The following is a 24,754-nucleotide window of genomic DNA, read 5'->3' as shown; positions in this document are numbered from 1 at the left end:
TTTGTACCGATTTTTGTCCGAATATACCTTAGATATTCCAATTTTTACAACATTAACCTCAGAAAAACCAATTTTGGATCTATTAAATTTAGGGAGGCCAATTTTCTGTCGAATTGAATTTGACAGTTTCAATTTTTGATCAAATTAACCTCAGAAAAGACCATTTTGAAACAATTAAACTCAGAAAAAACCGATTTTTGACCAAATTCAGAATGGAATTTGCAATTTTTATAAAATTATCGTCAAAAAAGACCATTTTGTACCGATTTTTGTCCGAATATACCTTAGATATTCCAATTTTTACAACATTAAGCTCAGAAAAACCAATTTTGGATCTATTAAATTTAGGGAGGCCAATTTTCTGTCGAATTGAATTTGGCAGTTTCAATTTTTGATCAAATTAACCTCAGAAAAACCGATTTTTGACTAAATTCAGATTGGCATTTGCAATTTTTATAAAATTATCGTCAAAAAAGACCATTTTGTATCGATTTTTGTCCGAATATATCTTAGAAATGCCAATTTTTACAACATTAAGCTCAGAAAAACAAATTTTGGATCTATTTAATGTAGGAAAGCCAATTTTCTGTTGAATTGAATATGGCAGTTTCAATTTTTGATAAAATTAACCTCAAAAAAGACCATTTTGGACCAAGTAAACTCAGAAAAACCGATTTTTGACCAAAATCATAATGGCATTTGCAATTTTTATAAAATTATCGTCAAAAAAGACCATTTTGCACCGATTTTTTTCAGAATATACCTTAGAGATTCCAATTTTTACAACACTAAGCTCAGAAAAACCAATTTTGGACCTATAAAAGTCAAGAAGGCCAATTTTCTGTCGAATTAAATATGGCATTTACAATTTTTAATAAAACGAACCTCAGAAAACATCATTTTGACTCAATTTAAACTCATAAAAGTCGAAATGAATTTATAAAATCCCATTTTGATCAAGAATGTCCAATTTTGGACCTATTAAACTCAAGAAGGCCAGTTTTCTACCGAATTAAATTTGTCAGTTCCACTTTTTGATAAAATTAACGTCAAAAAAGAACATTTTGTACCGATTTTTGTCCGAATATACCTTAGAAATTCCAATTTTTATAACATTAATCTCAGAAAAACTAATTTTGGATCTATTAAACTCCGAAAGGCCAATTTAATTTGTAATTTCCAATTTTTAATAAAATGAACCTCAGGAAACATCAATTTGGCTCAATTTAAACTCATAAAAGTCGAAATAAATTTATAAAATACAATTTTGATCCAGTACGTCCAATTTTTGTTTATATTAAATCCAAAAAACACCATTTTAAACCTACTGAACTTAGAAAAATCGATTTTTTATCGAATCAAGCTTAAAACATCCAATTTTTTATAACATTGAGCTCAGAAAAACCAATTTTGGATCTATAAAATTCAAGAAGGCCAATTTTCTGTCGAATTAAATTTGTCACTTCGAATTTCAACTTCAAAAAAGACCAATTAAACTTAAAGAAGTTGATTTTTGACCGATTATACCTGAGAACTTCCAATTTTTGATAAAATTGAACTGAAAAAAGATCATTTTGTACCAATTAAATTTATAAAAGTCGATTTTTGATCGAAATCAGCTTAGCAATGGCACTTTTTACAAAATTAACCCCTAAAAAGACCATTTTGGACCAATTTTGTTTATAAATCAAACCCCAAAAACCAAACTAAAGGTAAACAAGCCATTTTTTTATGAAAAAAGCCAATTTTCAAATGGATTAAACGTAGAAAAACAGTTTGGTTCTCTTTATACTTTGTATGAATCGAAAAATTATTAAAAATTTTTCTAATTTTTTATATTATTCTACTTTAAACAATAAACTAAATAAACAAATATAAAAAAAATCTTTTACAAACATTTTTTCTCATGATACAAGCTTCTAAATAACATAAGACCCTGTAGATTTAAAAAAAGCGATGTGATTTATTGTACGCTGTTCATTTTCCATATTTTGTATAAATAAATCTGAAAAGGAAGCGAAGAAATAATATTGAAGATAAAAAGAGAGAGAAACAACAATTTACCGCACTATTCTATTCTGATCAGATCGTATAATATCAACTAAACGTCAAACACACCAATCAGCATCGAATAAAGGGAAACGGGGAGTGGTGGTAAACCGATTATTTTTCTCTCTCTCTCTCTCTCTAACAACAAGTACACTTTCACTTTAATTCCGCTCTATCTTTAATATCAACTCTATGAAATGAAGTGAATGTTAAACACCGATACTTCTTCTTTTTTATTTATTATAACGAATGTTTCGAATTGCATCGTAGCCACCGCCGCCGTTACATATAATTTCCCATAAAATAAGTACAACGCCCACAAATGCGATGCGGCGTTCGAATTTGTGTCAAGGACGAAATCGTTGTACACATTCCAGTAATAATTATTTGTAATAACTAGCATTTTTATAATTTTTTTCGTTGTCATTATTTGTCTTATTTAACGAAAAAAAAAAAAATGATTATTTTTTTAACGCAAATATGTTGAAGTGAAAATTATTATTCCGAAGGTGATGTAATTGTGATTATTACGTGAAATATGTGTCAAGGACTAGATCGTCATCGATTATTTGTAACAGGACCCTACTGGCTCTTTTGTATGCTGCAAACTCCAATATTTTTAAATAATTAGAATTAAATTATTGATTTAATTGAATGTATATATTGATCGAATGTAGCTAGAATTTATAAAGTAGATACGAATTTTTAAAACTAACCTAAAAAATCATTTTTTTTTACCGCAGTTAGCTTAGAATATGAAATTTTTTTCCAAATTAAATTCAGAAAAGACTATTTCGACCTAATTAAGTGCAGAACGTCAAATTCTTGCTTGACTAACATCATTTATTTACAGGTTTTAATTTTGAGAATGTAGTTTTGGACATAAAGTTGATTTTTGACTTGATGGACCTTCTAAAAATTATTTTTTGCCGAAGTAAGGTCAGAATCGCAATTTTTCGATAAAATTAAATTCGGAAGAGGGCCATTTTGGACCAAGTAAATTCTGAGAAGCGCCTTTTTGGACAAATCGAACTTTGAAGAGTCGTTTTTAGAACAAAGCAAATTTTTAAAAGCCAATCATTCATTAGTTTAAGCGCGTAATATCCAATTTTTTATCGAATCGAACTCTAAATACCAAATTGGGCCAAATTAAACTAAGAGAAATCCAATTTTGGACAAATTGCCTATGAAAAATCCATTTTAGAACGACTTGAATTTCCAGAAGCCAATTTTTGACCAATTTGAGTTTATAAAATCCAATTTTTTATCAAATAAAACTCGGAAAAGACCAAATTAAACGAAGAAAAATCCGATTCTGGACAAATTGCCTATGAAAAATCCATTTTAGAACGACTTGAATTTCCAGAAGCCAATTTTTGACAAATTTGAGTTTATAATATCCAATTTTTTATCAAATTAAACTCGAAAATGACCAAATTAAACGAAGAAAAATCCGATTCTGGACAAATTGCCTATGAAAAATCCATTTTAGAACGACTTGAATTTCCAGAAGCCAATTTTTGACCAATTTGAGTTTATAAAATCCAATTTTTTATCAAATAAAACTCGGAAAAGACCAAATTAAACGAAGAAAAATCCGATTCTGGACAAATTGCCTATGAAAAATCCATTTTAGAACGACTTGAATTTCCAGAAGCCAATTTTTGACAACTTTGAGTTTATAATATCCAATTTTTTATCAAATTAAACTCGAAAATGACCAAATTAAACGAAGAAAAATCCGATTCTGGACAAATTGCCTATGAAAAATCCATTTTAGAACGACTTGAATTTCCAGAAGCCAATTTTTGACCAATTTGAGTTTATAAAATCCAATTTTTTATCAAATTAAACTCGAAAAAGACCAAATTAAACGAAGAAAAATCCGATTCTGGACAAATTGCCTATGAAAAATCCATTTTAGAACGACTTGAATTTCCAGAAGCCAATTTTTGACCAATTTGAGTTTATAAAATCCAATTTTTTATCAAATAAAACTCGGAAAAGACCAAATTAAACGAAGAAAAATCCGATTCTGGACAAATTGCCTATGAAAAATCCATTTTAGAACGACTTGAATTTCCAGAAGCCAATTTTTGACAAATTTGAGTTTATAATATCCAATTTTTTATCAAATTAAACTCGAAAATGACCAAATTAAACGAAGAAAAATCCGATTCTGGACAAATTGCCTATGAAAAATCCATTTTAGAACGACTTGAATTTCCAGAAGCCAATTTTTGACCAATTTGAGTTTATAAAATCCAATTTTTTATCAAATAAAACTCGGAAAAGACCAAATTAAACGAAGAAAAATCCGATTCTGGACAAATTGCCTATGAAAAATCCATTTTAGAACGACTTGAATTTCCAGAAGCCAATTTTTGACAAATTTGAGTTTATAATATCCAATTTTTTATCAAATTAAACTCGAAAATGACCAAATTAAACGAAGAAAAATCCGATTCTGGACAAATTGCCTATGAAAAATCCATTTTAGAACGACTTGAATTTCCAGAAGCCAATTTTTGACCAATTTGAGTTTATAAAATCCAATTTTTTATCAAATTAAACTCGAAAAAGACCAAATTAAACGAAGAAAAATCCGATTCTGGACAAATTGCCTATGAAAAATCCATTTTAGAACGACTTGAATTTCCAGAAGCCAATTTTTGACCAATTTGAGTTTATAAAATCCAATTTTTTATCAAATAAAACTCGGAAAAGACCAAATTAAACGAAGAAAAATCCGATTCTGGACAAATTGCCTATGAAAAATCCATTTTAGAACGACTTGAATTTCCAGAAGCCAATTTTTGACAAATTTGAGTTTATAATATCCAATTTTTTATCAAATTAAACTCGAAAATGACCAAATTAAACGAAGAAAAATCCGATTCTGGACAAATTGCCTATGAAAAATCCATTTTAGAACGACTTGAATTTCCAGAAGCCAATTTTTGACAAATTTGAGTTTATAATATCCAATTTTTTATCAAATTAAACTCGAAAATGACCAAATTAAACGAAGAAAAATCCGATTCTGGACAAATTGCCTATGAAAAATCCATTTTAGAACGACTTGAATTTCCAGAAGCCAATTTTTGACAAATTTGAGTTTATAATATCCAATTTTTTATCAAATTAAACTCGAAAATGACCAAATTAAACGAAGAAAAATCCGATTCTGGACAAATTGCCTATGAAAAATCCATTTTAGAACGACTTGAATTTCCAGAAGCCAATTTTTGACCAATTTGAGTTTATAAAATCCAATTTTTTATCAAATAAAACTCGGAAAAGACCAAATTAAACGAAGAAAAATCCGATTCTGGACAAATTGCCTATGAAAAATCCATTTTAGAACGACTTGAATTTCCAGAAGCCAATTTTTGACAAATTTGAGTTTATAATATCCAATTTTTTATCAAATTAAACTCGAAAATGACCAAATTAAACGAAGAAAAATCCGATTCTGGACAAATTGCCTATGAAAAATCCATTTTAGAACGACTTGAATTTCCAGAAGCCAATTTTTGACAAATTTGAGTTTATAATATCCAATTTTTTATCAAATTAAACTCGAAAATGACCAAATTAAACGAAGAAAAATCCGATTCTGGACAAATTGCCTATGAAAAATCCATTTTAGAACGACTTGAATTTCCAGAAGCCAATTTTTGACAAATTTGAGTTTATAATATCCAATTTTTTATCAAATTAAACTCGAAAATGACCAAATTAAACGAAGAAAAATCCGATTCTGGACAAATTGCCTATGAAAAATCCATTTTAGAACGACTTGAATTTCCAGAAGCCAATTTTTGACCAATTTGAGTTTATAAAATCCAATTTTTTATCAAATAAAACTCGGAAAAGACCAAATTAAACGAAGAAAAATCCGATTCTGGACAAATTGCCTATGAAAAATCCATTTTAGAACGACTTGAATTTCCAGAAGCCAATTTTTGACCAATTTGAGTTTATAAAATCCAATTTTTTATCAAATTAAACTCGAAAAAGACCAAATTAAACGAAGAAAAATCCGATTCTGGACAAATTGCCTATGAAAAATCCATTTTAGAACGACTTGAATTTCCAGAAGCCAATTTTTGACCAATTTGAGTTTATAAAATCCAATTTTTTATCAAATAAAACTCGGAAAAGACCAAATTAAACGAAGAAAAATCCGATTCTGGACAAATTGCCTATGAAAAATCCATTTTAGAACGACTTGAATTTCCAGAAGCCAATTTTTGACAAATTTGAGTTTATAATATCCAATTTTTTATCAAATTAAACTCGAAAATGACCAAATTAAACGAAGAAAAATCCGATTCTGGACAAATTGCCTATGAAAAATCCATTTTAGAACGACTTGAATTTCCAGAAGCCAATTTTTGACCAATTTGAGTTTATAAAATCCAATTTTTTATCAAATAAAACTCGGAAAAGACCAAATTAAACGAAGAAAAATCCGATTCTGGACAAATTGCCTATGAAAAATCCATTTTAGAACGACTTGAATTTCCAGAAGCCAATTTTTGACAAATTTGAGTTTATAATATCCAATTTTTTATCAAATTAAACTCGAAAATGACCAAATTAAACGAAGAAAAATCCGATTCTGGACAAATTGCCTATGAAAAATCCATTTTAGAACGACTTGAATTTCCAGAAGCCAATTTTTGACCAATTTGAGTTTATAAAATCCAATTTTTTATCAAATTAAACTCGAAAAAGACCAAATTAAACGAAGAAAAATCCGATTCTGGACAAATTGCCTATGAAAAATCCATTTTAGAACGACTTGAATTTCCAGAAGCCAATTTTTGACCAATTTGAGTTTATAAAATCCAATTTTTTATCAAATAAAACTCGGAAAAGACCAAATTAAACGAAGAAAAATCCGATTCTGGACAAATTGCCTATGAAAAATCCATTTTAGAACGACTTGAATTTCCAGAAGCCAATTTTTGACCAATTTGAGTTTATAAAATCCAATTTTTTATCAAATTAAACTCGAAAAAGACCAAATTAAACGAAGAAAAATCCAATTTTGGACAAATTGCCTATGAAAAATCCATTTTAGAACGACTTGAATTTCCAGAAGCCAATTTTTGACCAATTTGAGTTTATAAAATCCAATTTTTTATCAAATAAAACTCGGAAAAGACCAAATTAAACGAAGAAAAATCCGATTCTGGACAAATTGCCTATGAAAAATCCATTTTAGAACGACTTGAATTTCCAGAAGCCAATTTTTGACCAATTTGAGTTTATAAAATCCAATTTTTTATCAAATTAAACTCGAAAAAGACCAAATTAAACGAAGAAAAATCCGATTCTGGACAAATTGCCTATGAAAAATCCATTTTAGAACGACTTGAATTTCCAGAAGCCAATTTTTGACCAATTTGAGTTTATAAAATCCAATTTTTTATCAAATAAAACTCGAAAAAGACCAAATTAAACGAAGAAAAATCCGATTCTGGACAAATTGCCTATGAAAAATCCATTTTAGAACGACTTGAATTTCCAGAAGCCAATTTTTGACAAATTTGAGTTTATAAAATCCAATTTTTTATCAAATTAAACTCGAAAATGACCAAATTAAACGAAGAAAAATCCGATTCTGGACAAATTGCCTATGAAAAATCCATTTTATAACGACTTGAATTTCCAAAAGCCAATTTTTGACAAATTTGAGTTTATAATATCCAATTTTTTATCAAATTAAACTCGAAAAAGACCAAATTAAACGAAGAAAAATCCGATTCTGGACAAATTGCCTATGAAAAATCCATTTTAAAACGACTTGAATTTCCAGAAGCCAATTTTTGACCGATTTGAGTTTATAATATCCAATTTTTTATCAAATTAAACTCTGAAAAGAACAAATTAAACGAAGTAAAATCCGATTCTGGACAAATTGCCTATGAAAAATCCATTTTATAACGACTTGAATTTCCAAAAGCCAATTTTTGACAAATTTGAGTTTATAATATCCAATTTTTTATCAAATTAAACTCGAAAAAGACCAAATTAAACGAAGAAAAATCCGATTCTGGACAAATTGCCTATGAAAAATCCATTTTAAAACGACTTGAATTTCCAGAAGCCAATTTTTGACCGATTTGAGTTTATAATATCCAATTTTTTATCAAATTAAACTCTGAAAAGAACAAATTAAACGAAGTAAAATCCGATTCTGGACAAATTGCCTATGAAAAATCCATTTTAGAACGACTTGAATTTCCAGAAGCCAATTTTTGACAAATTTGAGTTTATAATATCCATTTTTTTATCAAATTAAACTCGGAAAAGACCAAATTATACCAAATTAAACCCTGAAAAGTCCGTTTTGGACAAATTGCGTATGAAAAATCGATTTTAGAACGACTTGAATTTGCAGAAGCCAATTTTTGACCAATTTGATTTTATAATATCCAATTTTTTATCAAATTAAACTCGAAAAAGACCAAATTATACCAAATTAAACCCAGAAAAGTCTATTTTGGACAAATTGCGTATGAAAAATCGATTTTAGAACGACTTGAATTTCCAGAACCCAATTTTTGACCAATTTGAGTTTATAATATCCAATTTTTTATCAAATTAAACTCGAAAAAGACCAAATTATACCAAATTAAACCCAGAAAAGTCTATTTTGGACAAATTGCCCATGAAAAATCGATTTTAGAACAACTTTATTTTCAGAAGCCAATTTTTGACCAATTTGAGTTTATAAAATCCAATTTTTTATCAAATAAAACTCGGAAAAGACCAAATTAAACGAAGAAAAATCCGATTCTGGACAAATTGCCTATGAAAAATCCATTTTAGAACGACTTGAATTTCCAGAAGCCAATTTTTGACCAATTTGAGTTTATAATATCCAATTTTTTATCAAATAAATCTCGAAAATGACCAAATTAAACGAAGAAAAATCCGATTCTGGACAAATTGCCTATGAAAAATCCATTTTAGAACGACTTGAATTTCCAGAAGCCAATTTTTGACAAATTTGAGTTTATAATATCCAATTTTTTATCAAATTAAACTCGAAAATGACCAAATTAAACGAAGAAAAATCCGATTCTGGACAAATTGCCTATGAAAAATCCATTTTAGAACGACTTGAATTTCCAGAAGCCAATTTTTGACCAATTTGAGTTTATAAAATCCAATTTTTTATCAAATTAAACTCGAAAAAGACCAAATTAAACGAAGAAAAATCCGATTCTGGACAAATTGCCTATGAAAAATCCATTTTAGAACGACTTGAATTTCCAGAAGCCAATTTTTGACCAATTTGAGTTTATAAAATCCAATTTTTTATCAAATAAAACTCGGAAAAGACCAAATTAAACGAAGAAAAATCCGATTCTGGACAAATTGCCTATGAAAAATCCATTTTAGAACGACTTGAATTTCCAGAAGCCAATTTTTGACAAATTTGAGTTTATAATATCCAATTTTTTATCAAATTAAACTCGAAAATGACCAAATTAAACGAAGAAAAATCCGATTCTGGACAAATTGCCTATGAAAAATCCATTTTAGAACGACTTGAATTTCCAGAAGCCAATTTTTGACCAATTTGAGTTTATAAAATCCAATTTTTTATCAAATAAAACTCGGAAAAGACCAAATTAAACGAAGAAAAATCCGATTCTGGACAAATTGCCTATGAAAAATCCATTTTAGAACGACTTGAATTTCCAGAAGCCAATTTTTGACAAATTTGAGTTTATAATATCCAATTTTTTATCAAATTAAACTCGAAAATGACCAAATTAAACGAAGAAAAATCCGATTCTGGACAAATTGCCTATGAAAAATCCATTTTAGAACGACTTGAATTTCCAGAAGCCAATTTTTGACCAATTTGAGTTTATAAAATCCAATTTTTTATCAAATTAAACTCGAAAAAGACCAAATTAAACGAAGAAAAATCCGATTCTGGACAAATTGCCTATGAAAAATCCATTTTAGAACGACTTGAATTTCCAGAAGCCAATTTTTGACCAATTTGAGTTTATAAAATCCAATTTTTTATCAAATAAAACTCGGAAAAGACCAAATTAAACGAAGAAAAATCCGATTCTGGACAAATTGCCTATGAAAAATCCATTTTAGAACGACTTGAATTTCCAGAAGCCAATTTTTGACCAATTTGAGTTTATAAAATCCAATTTTTTATCAAATTAAACTCGAAAAAGACCAAATTAAACGAAGAAAAATCCAATTTTGGACAAATTGCCTATGAAAAATCCATTTTAGAACGACTTGAATTTCCAGAAGCCAATTTTTGACCAATTTGAGTTTATAAAATCCAATTTTTTATCAAATAAAACTCGGAAAAGACCAAATTAAACGAAGAAAAATCCGATTCTGGACAAATTGCCTATGAAAAATCCATTTTAGAACGACTTGAATTTCCAGAAGCCAATTTTTGACCAATTTGAGTTTATAAAATCCAATTTTTTATCAAATTAAACTCGAAAAAGACCAAATTAAACGAAGAAAAATCCGATTCTGGACAAATTGCCTATGAAAAATCCATTTTAGAACGACTTGAATTTCCAGAAGCCAATTTTTGACCAATTTGAGTTTATAAAATCCAATTTTTTATCAAATAAAACTCGAAAAAGACCAAATTAAACGAAGAAAAATCCGATTCTGGACAAATTGCCTATGAAAAATCCATTTTAGAACGACTTGAATTTCCAGAAGCCAATTTTTGACAAATTTGAGTTTATAAAATCCAATTTTTTATCAAATTAAACTCGAAAATGACCAAATTAAACGAAGAAAAATCCGATTCTGGACAAATTGCCTATGAAAAATCCATTTTATAACGACTTGAATTTCCAAAAGCCAATTTTTGACAAATTTGAGTTTATAATATCCAATTTTTTATCAAATTAAACTCGAAAAAGACCAAATTAAACGAAGAAAAATCCGATTCTGGACAAATTGCCTATGAAAAATCCATTTTAAAACGACTTGAATTTCCAGAAGCCAATTTTTGACCGATTTGAGTTTATAATATCCAATTTTTTATCAAATTAAACTCTGAAAAGAACAAATTAAACGAAGTAAAATCCGATTCTGGACAAATTGCCTATGAAAAATCCATTTTATAACGACTTGAATTTCCAAAAGCCAATTTTTGACAAATTTGAGTTTATAATATCCAATTTTTTATCAAATTAAACTCGAAAAAGACCAAATTAAACGAAGAAAAATCCGATTCTGGACAAATTGCCTATGAAAAATCCATTTTAAAACGACTTGAATTTCCAGAAGCCAATTTTTGACCGATTTGAGTTTATAATATCCAATTTTTTATCAAATTAAACTCTGAAAAGAACAAATTAAACGAAGTAAAATCCGATTCTGGACAAATTGCCTATGAAAAATCCATTTTAGAACGACTTGAATTTCCAGAAGCCAATTTTTGACAAATTTGAGTTTATAATATCCATTTTTTTATCAAATTAAACTCGGAAAAGACCAAATTATACCAAATTAAACCCTGAAAAGTCCGTTTTGGACAAATTGCGTATGAAAAATCGATTTTAGAACGACTTGAATTTGCAGAAGCCAATTTTTGACCAATTTGATTTTATAATATCCAATTTTTTATCAAATTAAACTCGAAAAAGACCAAATTATACCAAATTAAACCCAGAAAAGTCTATTTTGGACAAATTGCGTATGAAAAATCGATTTTAGAACGACTTGAATTTCCAGAACCCAATTTTTGACCAATTTGAGTTTATAATATCCAATTTTTTATCAAATTAAACTCGAAAAAGACCAAATTATACCAAATTAAACCCAGAAAAGTCTATTTTGGACAAATTGCCCATGAAAAATCGATTTTAGAACAACTTTATTTTCAGAAGCCAATTTTTGACCAATTTGAGTTTATAAAATCCAATTTTTTATCAAATAAAACTCGGAAAAGACCAAATTAAACGAAGAAAAATCCGATTCTGGACAAATTGCCTATGAAAAATCCATTTTAGAACGACTTGAATTTCCAGAAGCCAATTTTTGACCAATTTGAGTTTATAATATCCAATTTTTTATCAAATAAATCTCGAAAATGACCAAATTAAACGAAGAAAAATCCGATTCTGGACAAATTGCCTATGAAAAATCCATTTTAGAACGACTTGAATTTCCAGAAGCCAATTTTTGACAAATTTGAGTTTATAATATCCAATTTTTTATCAAATTAAACTCGAAAATGACCAAATTAAACGAAGAAAAATCCGATTCTGGACAAATTGCCTATGAAAAATCCATTTTAGAACGACTTGAATTTCCAGAAGCCAATTTTTGACCAATTTGAGTTTATAAAATCCAATTTTTTATCAAATTAAACTCGAAAAAGACCAAATTAAACGAAGAAAAATCCGATTCTGGACAAATTGCCTATGAAAAATCCATTTTAGAACGACTTGAATTTCCAGAAGCCAATTTTTGACCAATTTGAGTTTATAATATCCAATTTTTTATCAAATAAATCTCGAAAATGACCAAATTAAACGAAGAAAAATCCGATTCTGGACAAATTGCCTATGAAAAATCCATTTTAGAACGACTTGAATTTCCAGAAGCCAATTTTTGACAAATTTGAGTTTATAATATCCAATTTTTTATCAAATTAAACTCGAAAATGACCAAATTAAACGAAGAAAAATCCGATTCTGGACAAATTGCCTATGAAAAATCCATTTTAGAACGACTTGAATTTCCAGAAGCCAATTTTTGACAAATTTGAGTTTATAATATCCAATTTTTTATCAAATAAATCTCGAAAATGACCAAATTAAACGAAGAAAAATCCGATTCTGGACAAATTGCCTATGAAAAATCCATTTTAGAACGACTTGAATTTCCAGAAGCCAATTTTTGACAAATTTGAGTTTATAATATCCAATTTTTTATCAAATTAAACTCGAAAATGACCAAATTAAACGAAGAAAAATCCGATTCTGGACAAATTGCCTATGAAAAATCCATTTTAGAACGACTTGAATTTCCAGAAGCCAATTTTTGACAAATTTGAGTTTATAATATCCAATTTTTTATCAAATAAATCTCGAAAATGACCAAATTAAACGAAGAAAAATCCGATTCTGGACAAATTGCCTATGAAAAATCCATTTTAGAACGACTTGAATTTCCAGAAGCCAATTTTTGACAAATTTGAGTTTATAATATCCAATTTTTTATCAAATTAAACTCGAAAATGACCAAATTAAACGAAGAAAAATCCGATTCTGGACAAATTGCCTATGAAAAATCCATTTTAGAACGACTTGAATTTCCAGAAGCCAATTTTTGACAAATTTGAGTTTATAATATCCAATTTTTTATCAAATTAAACTCGAAAATGACCAAATTAAACGAAGAAAAATCCGATTCTGGACAAATTGCCTATGAAAAATCCATTTTAGAACGACTTGAATTTCCAGAAGCCAATTTTTGACCAATTTGAGTTTATAATATCCAATTTTTTATCAAATAAATCTCGAAAATGACCAAATTAAACGAAGAAAAATCCGATTCTGGACAAATTGCCTATGAAAAATCCATTTTAGAACGACTTGAATTTCCAGAAGCCAATTTTTGACAAATTTGACTTTATAATATCCAATTTTTTATCAAATTAAACTCGAAAATGACCAAATTAAACGAAGAAAAATCCGATTCTGGACAAATTGCCTATGAAAAATCCATTTTAGAACGACTTGAATTTCCAGATGCCAATTTTTGACCAATTTGATTTTATAATATCCAATTTTTTAACAATTTAAACAAAGAAAAGTCCTTTTTGGACAAATTGGCCTATGTAAAATCGATTTTAGAACATCTTAATTTCCAAAATTCAATTTTTGTTCAGGATAACCTTATAACCTCCAATTTTCTCAAATTTAATTCCCTTTTGGGCCAAATTACACTTTTAGAAAAATCGATGTATGAAAAGTCAATTTATTAACGACTTAAGTTTACAGACGCCTATTTTTGACCAATTTGATCCGTTAGAATCGAATATTTCATCAAATTAAACTCAGAACAGCGAATTTCGGACAAATTGAACTTGAAAAATCAAAGTAAGAAATGAATTATATATCCAGAATCCAATTTTCGACCTATTTCAGCTTATAAAATTCAAGTTTTGTAACAAATTAAACCCAGAAACCGATCGAATCCAATTCTTGCTGAATTAAAATCGTTTTTTTATATATTTTAATTTGAAATGTCTTAATTTTGTTCATTTTCGACTCAATTAAATTTCCAAAAACTATTCGACATTTAATTAAACCTAGCATATCAAATTTCGCTCCAATTTTCTTTGATTACTGTCGATGGAACATTTCCAAAACTAACCTAAAAAAAAAATATAATTAAAAGTACTACAACGTTGCATAAACTGCTAACTGGCGCGTCATCAAACGCTGTGTACTTTTCCACGCCATCTATATGTCAGGTCAGGTACTTTTGGGATAATCGTCGTTTACAACGTTTACATTAATAAGTGAACACGTTCATGTAAATGACAATACAAAGTACATTGAACTAAAAAGATGTTGAACCGAGGAAGATAATGAATTGTTGATTTTTTTCATTAGACGTCGCCTGAAAGTCGCAACCGAACCGAAAAAATATGAACGTGTCGTTTCCTACTACTCGATTTATTATTTCGAATATTAAATACAGTGTGATACATTAAAAAGCGTGAATGAACAATAAAATATCGTTCTTTTCAGATATACAGGGTGATTTAAATAAAAATGTTTTTCTTCGTTACGATTTATCGGTTCATTCGATTTGACTCCCTCATATTTCTTTCGACCCTCGTATACTTGTCAATTATCAATTAATATTTTGAATGTAGAATTTGTAAAATTTCATTGAAATCGGATAGATATTTGATTTCGTTGTAAATTGGCTTTGTCGAAAGAAAATTGATTTCTACGCCTTTAATTTGTTTTTTTGGAGTTTAATTGATAATTTATGAACAAAATTGGATTTTTGAATCTTATTGTATATAGGGTGAGTCATAAAAGAGTGTATATACAAAGGGAGATCGAAAAGTAATGATTCAAACGCAGAAATTTCTTATACATTCGTTTATTTAGTTTTACCAATTAAAAAGTGAAAAAATAAAATGTTTCAACGTTTCCAAAATATAAAGAGAACCGAATTAATGTTTGATTTCGTTGTAAATTGGCTTTGTCGAAAGAAAATTGGTTTCTACGCTTTTAATTTATTTTTTGGAGTTTAATTTATAATTTATGAACAAAATTGGATTTTTTACCGTAAAAATGGAATGTTCCAAGTACCATTTGATGAAATGAAGTTTCAGTCGTCAAAAAAATTGGCCTTACTGAGTTCTTGATCAAAATTCGCTTATAGAAATTCAATTCGGTTTGAAATACACTTAATCAAGTCAAAATGGTCTTTTTTGAGGTTAATTTTATCAACGATTGATATTTCCGAGTCGATTCGGTAAAAAATCGGCTTTTTTCAATTTTAATTACGTCCAAAATTGGTGTTTTACTGAGTTTAATATATTTAGAAATTGGACGCGTTTTTGGTCTTTCTCAAAAGTTAGTTCGATCCAAAATCGGATATTTGGTCAAAAATCGGATTTTCTAGTTTGAATTAGTCCAAAATAATCTTTTCTGAGTTCAATCTAATTAAAAATCGGACGTCCTTGAACAAAATTGGCTTCTAGAAATTTAGTTTGTTCTGAAATCGAATTTTCCAGGTTCAATTTGTCCAATTCGGTCTTTTATGAGATTCATTTAATGAAATGGACAATATAAGTTTAAATTGTTAGAAAATTGGCTTCCGAAAATTTATTACATTCGAAAATCGGCATTTCTGGAACTGATATTTGGAGTTTTAAGGTAAATTCGGTCAAAATTGGAACTGCAAAGTCTAATTTTGGCAGAAAATTGGCCTTCTCGAGTTAAATTGGGTCTAAATGGTCTTTTTTGAGGTTAATTTTATCAACGATTTAACGTTCCAATCCGATTCGGTACATAATTGGCTTTTTAAAGCTTAATAGGTCCAAAATTGGACGTTCTTGGTCAAAATTGTCTTCGTTCTGAAATCCACTTTTCTGAGTTTCATTTGTCCAAAGAAACTTTTTTCTGAGTTTTATTTGGTTATTTATTTGTTTTGGTCGTCAGAAAATTGGTATAACCGAGTTAAATTGTTTCAAAATGGTCTTTTTTGAGGTTAATTTTATCAATAATTGAAAATTCCAATCTGATTCGATTAATAATTGGCTTTTTTAAGTTCAATTGGTCCAAAATTGGTTTAATATAATCAAAAATTGGACGTCCTTGATCAAAATTGGCTTATAGAAATTCAATTCGGTATGAAATAGACTTTTCCCGGTTCAATTTGTCCAAAAAAGATGTTCTGGCTTAGATTTTACCAAATATTAGTTTTTTTAAGTTGTAGTCGCCAAAAAAATTGGCCTTACTTTAATTTTTAATTGATCCAAAATTGATCTGAGTTTAATATATCATAAATTGGACGTTCTTGGTCATAATTCGGTCTAGAATCTACTTTTCCGAGTTCGTTTTGTCTTCTGAGTTTAATTCGGTCATATATTAGTCAATTTGATCAACAATTGAAACTTCTGAGCATAATTCAGTAAAAAATTGTGTTTTTCTTAATTTAATTGGCCCATTTTGAGTTTAAAATAATCAAAAAATATCAGTTAACAATTTTTAAGTTAATGACTTTCGATATTAACATTCCGCCATCTAATGTGCAAATTTACAATTTCAGACCGATCTAAATTTTGAAAATGTAACGATCGAAATAAAAAAATAAATCCGAAGATTCGATTATAAGCGAATAAAACTATTTTTCCGAAAATTTAAAAAAATGTCCGATAGATGTCGCTATCTACGCCGTTTGCATTAATATAGGCGAGTGATAAGTTGGGTGAACGACTGTGTTTTTGTATGTCCAATTTTCTGACAAAATTAGACTAAGCAGTTCCAATTTTGACCGATTTTCGAATGTAATAAATTTTCGGAAGCCAATTTTCTGACAATTTAAACTTATATTGTCCATTTCATTAAATGAATCTCATAAAAGACCGAATTGGACAAATTGAAACTGGAAAATTCGATTTCAGAACAAACTAAATTTCTAGAAGCCAATTTTGTTCAAGGACGTCCGATTTTTAATTAGATTGAACTCAGAAAAGATTATTTTAAACTAATTCAAACTAGAAAATCCGATTTTTGACCAAATATCCGATTTTCGATCAAACCAACTTTTGAAAAAGACCATTTTGCACTAGCAAATTTTTTTTGGCCGAATTTAACTTATCGAATTCAATATTTCAACAAATTGGCCTCAGAACAATCAATTTTTGACCAATTAAACTTAGAAACGCCGATTTTTGACAGAAATAAGCTTAGTACTTCCAATTTTCGATAAAATTAACCTCGAAAATGAACATTTCTGACCCAATTTAACTCGGGAAAGCCAATTTTCTGCCAAAATTAGACTTAGCAGTTCCAATTTTGACCGAATTTACCTTAAAACTCCAAATATCAGTTCCTGAAATGCCGATTTTCGAATGTAATAAATTTTCGGAAGCCAATTTTCTAACAATTTAAACTTATATTGTCCATTTTATTAAATGAAACTCATAAAGGACCAAATTGGACAAATTGAACCTGGAAAATTCGATTTCAGAACAAACTAAATTTCTAGAAGCCAATTTTGTTCAAGGACGTCCGATTTTTAATTGGATTGAACTCAGAAAAGATTATTTTAAACTAATTCAAACTAGAAAATCCGATTTTTGACCAAATATCCGATTTTGGATCGAACTAACTTTTGAGAAAGATCAAAAACGCGTCCAATTTCTAAATATATTAAACTCAGTAAAACACCAATTTTGGACGTAATTAAAATTGAAAAAAGCCGATTTTTTACCGAATCGACTCGGAAATATCAATCGTTGATAAAATTAACCTCAAAAAAGACCATTTTGACTTGATTAAGTGTATTTCATACCGAATTGAATTTCTATAAGCGAATTTTGATCAAGAACTCAGTAAGGCCAATTTTTTTGACGACTGAAACTTCATTTCATCAAATGATACTTGGAACATTCCATTTTTACAGTAAAAAATCCAATTTTGTTCATAAATTATAAATTAAACTCCAAAAAACAAATTAAAGCCGTAGAAACCAATTTTCTTTCGACAAAGCCAATTTACAACGAAATCAAACATTAATTCGGTTCTCTTTATATTTTGGAAACGTTGAAACATTTTATTTTTTCACTTTTTAATTGGTAAAACTAAATAAACGAATGTATAAGAAATTTCTGCGTTTGAATCATTACTTTTCGATCTCCCTTTGTATATACACTCTTTTATGACTCACCCTATATACAATAAGATTCGGTTACTATACCAATAACGATAATTTTCAAAAATTCGTTCCACTTTCTCTGCTTTCGAAAATAGACGATGATCAGTCACGTGAGAGCAATACGTGGGTCGTACGAAAAGATTTCTAATCAGAATTTCAATAAATTGTCTAATAATTGTGTTTGTTATTACAGGGTTTAGATCCCACCAATTCCGCATCTCACTTGCGTCCACTAAATTCCGATATAACCGCTCCAAGGATAGACAGCTACAGATTTTCCATGGCTAACCTCGAAGATTCCCAAGACGTCGACCTCGACGCCATCCTGGGGGAACTCTGCGCTTTGGAAACCGTTTGCGATAGAGAAATCGGACAAGCCAGAGATAAAATACAATCGGCGATTTCGGATTCTCAGACTCAAATCGAAAATCGAACGCACAACAGATCGTTATCGGAAGCTTCGAGAATGAAAATTGATAACGACGATAATCTGCTTATGAAAAGCGATTCGGGACGTACGGAATCGCCCGATAACGATTCGGCTTTTAGCGATACGGTTTCCATGTTGTCCAGCGAATCGTCGGCGAGCAGCGGCGGCAGCGGAGCCAAACCTCAAACTCTGAGACTGCAAAACGTACAACAGGTTTAATTTTTTTCATATATTTTTTCACTGAAATCGAAAATACGAATTTTTGAACGAATTTATTATGGAAAGTTCCATTTTTGTGCTAATTGATCGCGGAAGAGCCGATTTACGATCGAAAAATGTCAATGATTGACTCGTAACACTCAATTTTCGGCAGTTTAAATGAATTTTTGTTGAAATTAAACTCGTAAAATCCGATTTTTTACGAATTAACCTGGAAAGATCATTTTGGACTAATAAACCACATGAAACTTTTTTTTTGGCCCAATTAATCTTTACGTATTCAATTTTCCAAAAAATTGGCTTCAAAACAATCAATTTTAGACTAATTAAGCCAATTTTTGAACAATTTACTTCAGAATAGACCATTTTAGACCAATTAAACGTAGAAACGTCGATTTTTGACCGAATATACCTAACTAGTTCCAATTTTTGATAAAATTAACATTGAAAAACATCATTTCTGACGAATGAGGCTTAGCAGTTCCATTTTTGACCGCATTTACCTTAAAACTATAATAGAAGTTCCAGAATAACCAATTTTGGACAAAATGCACTCTGAAATTCCAATTTTAGAATGAATTAAATTTTCGGAAGTCAATTTTCGACCAATTTTCAAATGAAACTCATAAAAGATCAAATTGGACCTAAAAAATTCGATTTCAAAACGAATTAAAATTCTAGAAGTCCAATTTTTGATTATATTGGTTTTGGACTAATTCAAAATACAATTTTTGACTAAATATCCGATTTTCGATAAGACTAACTTTTGAGAAAGACCATTTTGCACTAGTAAATTTTTTTTGGCCGAATTTAACTTATCGAATTCAATTTTTCAACAAATTGGCCTCAGAACAATCAATTTTTGACCATTTAAACTTAGAAAAGCCAATTTTTGATACAATTTACTTCAGAATAAACAATTTTTGACCAATTAAACTTAGAAACGCCTATTTTTGACCGAATATACCCAAGTACTTCCAATTTTTGATAAAATTAACCTCGAAAATGATCATTTCCGACCCAATTTAATTCGGGAAAGCAAATTTTCTGACAAAATTAGACTTAGCAGTTCCATTTTTGACCGAATTTACCTTAAAACTCCCAATAGGAGTTCCAGAAATGCCGATTTTCGAATGTAATAAATTTTCGGTAGCCAATTTTCTAACAATTTGAACTTATATTGTCCATTTCATTAAATGAAACTCATAAAGGACCAAATTGGACAAAAATAAGATCATTTTGAACAAATTCAAACTAGAAAATCCAATTTTTGACCAAATATCCGATTTTCGATCAAACTAACTTTTGAGAAGGACCATTTTGGACTTTTGGCCGAATTCAACTTATCGAATTCAATTTTTCAACAAATTGGACAATTTCAGATCAATCAAAATCAGAAAAGACACATCGAACTTTGAAAAGCCAATTTTAGAATGATTCAAGTTTCCAGAAGCCAATTTTTGACCTATTTAACTTTATAACATCCAATTGTTATTAAATTAAACTCATAAAAAACGAAATTGAATCAAATTAAAAGTAGAAAAGCCCATGTCGGTCGAATCGAATAAATTTTTGCCAATTTTTGTCCAATTTGAGTTTATAACATCCAATTGTTATTAAACACGAAAAAGACAAAATTGGACGAAATTAAACGCATATTTTAGGCAAATTGAAACCAGAAAAGTTGTTTCAGAACGAACTGAAGTTCTACAATCCAATTTTGATCGAGAATGGCCAATTTTTCATTATTTTGAACTTAGGAAAAAATAATTTTGTCCCAGTTAAACTGACTAATGCCAAAATGAATATATAACCGAAACAAATCCAGAAAATTTATTTTTGACCGAATTCCATTTTGAACTTTCAACTAAAAAGTCCATTTGGACCCAACTAAACTCAAAAAGGCCAATTTTTTGACGAATAAAACTCAAAGAAACCAATATTTGACCAAATTAAATTCATAGGATCCTTTTTCTAACGAATCGAACTCGAATTGAAATTCGAAAAGCCAATTTTGATCAAGAACGTCCAATTTTCGATTATATTAAACTCAGAAAAAGACCAATTTTGGACCAATTAAATTTACGCAACGGTTGATTTTAATGTTGTTTCAAACAGGACGACGCTTCGAGACTTAAAGCGGAAAAAATCAAAATGGCCATGGAGAAGATCAAGGAAGCCAATATACAGAAATTATTTTTGAAAGTGTTCACCGTAGACGGTTCGGCTAAATCGTTATTGGTCGATGAAAAAATGGTGTGTTCGTACGTAACGAGATTGTTGGCCGACAAAAATCACGTGCAGATGGAACCCAAATGGGCTATAGTCGAACATTTACCCGATTTATATATGGGTGAGTGAAATTAATATTTATTCCGGATAATTAATCAAAATTTTTTTGTTTATAATGTTTTTGAAAAGTTTTTTGTCTCATTTATATCTTTAATCATGTTATTAAACACTTTATATTTATTTTTAACATACTTTTTCTTTTTCTTATGTTTTTTATTCTTTTTTTTTTTTTTTGGTTTTGGTTACTGTTTTTGTCATTTCTTTTCGATTTTTTCCGTTTCCACTCACGTTTTTCCAATTTTTATTTTATTTTATTCTTATTTATCACGTTTTTCGACGTTATATCTATTTTTATCACCGATTCTCTCTATTTATGTCTGCTTTCTTTTTTCTATCTTTATTATCTTTCGATTCTGGTATTTTCCTCAATTTTATATCCATTATTCCACACTCTTTCCCGTTTTTGTTCATGTTTTTTGATCAATTTTTCTTTTTAATCACTTTTTTCATCTTTTCAACCATTTTCATCGCATATTTCTCTTTATATCTTTTATTTTTCCACTAAATTCATTCTCTATCGACCCTCCTCGAGTTTTTCTACATTTTATTGATTTTTTCCATACGTTTTTTATTCTTTTGTGTCTTTTGTCTTGTACTGTTTTATCAATTTTATACAATTCTACGTTTTTTGTTTTTTTACTTTAGCTTTAGCTCAAACGTCATTTACTGTTTTTATTTTGTTTTTCAGCTTCCACTATTTTTAGTCTTTCGATTATTTTCCTTTTTATTTGTTTTTTTTTGTTTCGTTTACTCTTTTTTCAATCTTCTTCTCTTTTAACTTATGTTTTAGCACTAGTAATAAGTTTAATCGTCTTTTTTGATGTTTTATTTATTAATTTCACTTTTTTTGTCTTTTATTCGTCCATTATTTTTTCCTTATCTTCATTTTATTTTCTCTTTTCGCATGTTTTTTTGTTTCAGTTCCACTTTTAGTTACGTTTTCTAAACTTAAATTCATTTATTCCACGTTCTTTTCCTTTTTGTCTGTGTTTTATCATGTATTCTTTTAGAAAAACTTTATTTATTTCCACTTTTTTCCTTTTTTCATTCTGTTCTAAACTTTTTTTACGTTTTGCGTTCTTTACTTGAGTTTTTCTCGAGCCATTTACATATTTTATCATTTTTTCAGCTTACACTAGTTTCACTCTATTTAGTATTCTGATTCCTTCTCTTTTTTCTTTCTTTTTCCTTCTTTTTTATGTCTTTGTTCCATTTGTCAATCTAGAAATGTCTAGATCAAATTGGATATAATGAAAAACATATCAGTCAATTTTGGATAAATCGGACCTAAAAAAATTCCATTTCAGAACGAATTAAAATTCTAGAAGTCCAATTTTTGATTATTTTGGTTTTGGACTAATTCAAAATACAATTTTTGACTAAATATCCGATTTTCGATAAGACTAACTTTTGAGAAAGACCATTTTGCACTAGTAAATTTTTTTTGGCCGAATTTAACTTATCGAATTCAATTTTTCAACAAATTGGCCTCAGAACAATCAATTTTTGACCAATTAAAATTAGAAAAGCCAATTTTTGAATAAATTAACCTTAGTACTTCCAATTTTTGATACAATTTACTTCAGAATAAACAATTTTTGACCAATTAAACTTAGAAACGCCTATTTTTGACTGATATAAGCTTAGTACTTCCAATTTTTGATAAAATTAACCTCGAAAAACATCATTTCTGACCAAATTTAACTCGGTAAAGCCAATTTTCTGCCAAAATTAGACTTAGCAGTTCCATTTTTGACCGAATTTACCTTAAAACTCCCAATAGCAGTTCCAGAAATGCACTCTGAATTGCCGATTTTCGATTGTATTTCTTCTTTTTTAATTGCCTATAAAAACAGTCAATTTGACATTTTTTCTTCTTCCTTGACTGTCATTTTTGACATTTCTTGTGCTTTGTCCACTTTGTTTTGGCTGTATATATATCAAAAACTGTCATTTTTGACATTTGTTGTGTTTTTTCGCTTTTGTTTTTGATGGATATGTACGAAAACTGTCATTTTTGACATTTCTTGTTCTTTATCGACATTGTTTTGGGTGTATATATATCAAAAACTGTCATTTTTGACATTTGTTGTACTTTATCGACATTGTTTTGGCTGTATATGTATCAAAAACTGTCATTTTTGACATTTCTTGTTCTTTATCGACATTGTTTTGGGTGTATATATATCAAAAACTGTCATTTTTGACATTTCTTGTTCTTTATCGACATTATTTTGGGTGTATATATATCAAAAACTGTCATTTTTGACATTTCTTGTTCTTTATCGACATTGTTTTGGGTGTATATATATCAAAAACTGTCATTTTTGACATTTCTTGTTCTTTATCGACATTGTTTTGGGTGTATATATATCAAAAACTGTCATTTTTGACATTTCTTGTTCTTTATCGACATTGTTTTGGGTGTATATATATCAAAAACTGTCATTTTTGACATTTCTTGTTCTCTATCGACATTGTTTTTGGTGTATATATATCAAAAACTGTCATTTTTTACATTTCTTGTTCTTTATCGACATTGTTTTGGCTGTATATGTATCAAAAACTGTCATTTTTGACATTTCTTGTGTTTTGTACACCAGTTCCAGATATGCACTTTGAAATGCCTATTTTCGATTGTATTTCTTCTTTTTTAATTGTCTACAAAAACAGTCAATTTGACATTTTTTCTTCTTCCTTGACTTCTCTTTTATTTAATCTTTCGATTCCTTCCCTTTTTACGTGTTTCTTTATTCCGTTTGTCAATCTAGAAATGTCTTTTCGTTCTTTATGCATTTATTCCTCGTTCTTTTCTTCTTTTTTATGTCTTTTATCGTCTATTCTTTTAGAAATAATCTTTTTTCAACCTTTTTCTCTTTTTAGCCTCATTGACTCTTCAAATCGTGTCTTCCAATGTTGTATCCATTAATTTAACGCTTGCTTCTCTTTTGTTGTCTTTTATTCTCATTCTCTTCAATTCATTTTGGCTATTTTCCTTTTTCATTTGTGTTTTTTATCAATTATTCTTTTAATAATTTCATTCTTTCCTAAATCTTTTTTCCAAAGTTATATCTTTTAGTTTTTCGTCGTCTTCGTCTTTATTTATTCTTCTATTACTTTCATTCTAATCATTTTCTTACGTCTCCTTTTCTTTGAATTATGTTTTCTTACGTTTCCGTTATTGTTAAATCATGTTTTTTAACTTTATCTCCACTTACTACCACACAGCTTTTTTCTTATTTTTAGTCTCTTTTATTA

At 28.7% G+C, this 24,754-nt stretch overlaps 1 protein-coding gene across 3 annotated transcripts in view; it reads left to right on the top strand.

Annotated features, from left to right (window-relative positions):
* LOC130450184 (amyloid beta A4 precursor protein-binding family B member 1-interacting protein-like) overlaps positions 1–24,754 on the top strand; it is a 111,352-nt gene that overhangs the window by 72,413 nt on the left and 14,185 nt on the right. For all 3 annotated transcript variants that reach the window (XM_056788544.1, XM_056788462.1, XM_056788629.1), the window contains 2 exons: positions 18,689–19,138; positions 21,263–21,497. In XM_056788544.1, the coding sequence (XP_056644522.1) occupies positions 18,689–19,138; positions 21,263–21,497 (685 nt within the window). The remainder of the gene's footprint in view (positions 1–18,688; positions 19,139–21,262; positions 21,498–24,754) is intronic.

The sequence above is a fragment of the Diorhabda sublineata genome, chromosome 1 (assembly GCF_026230105.1).
Source record: "Diorhabda sublineata isolate icDioSubl1.1 chromosome 1, icDioSubl1.1, whole genome shotgun sequence".
NCBI lineage: Eukaryota > Metazoa > Arthropoda > Insecta > Coleoptera > Chrysomelidae > Diorhabda > Diorhabda sublineata.
This window is presented reverse-complemented; position numbering and strand designations above follow the sequence as displayed.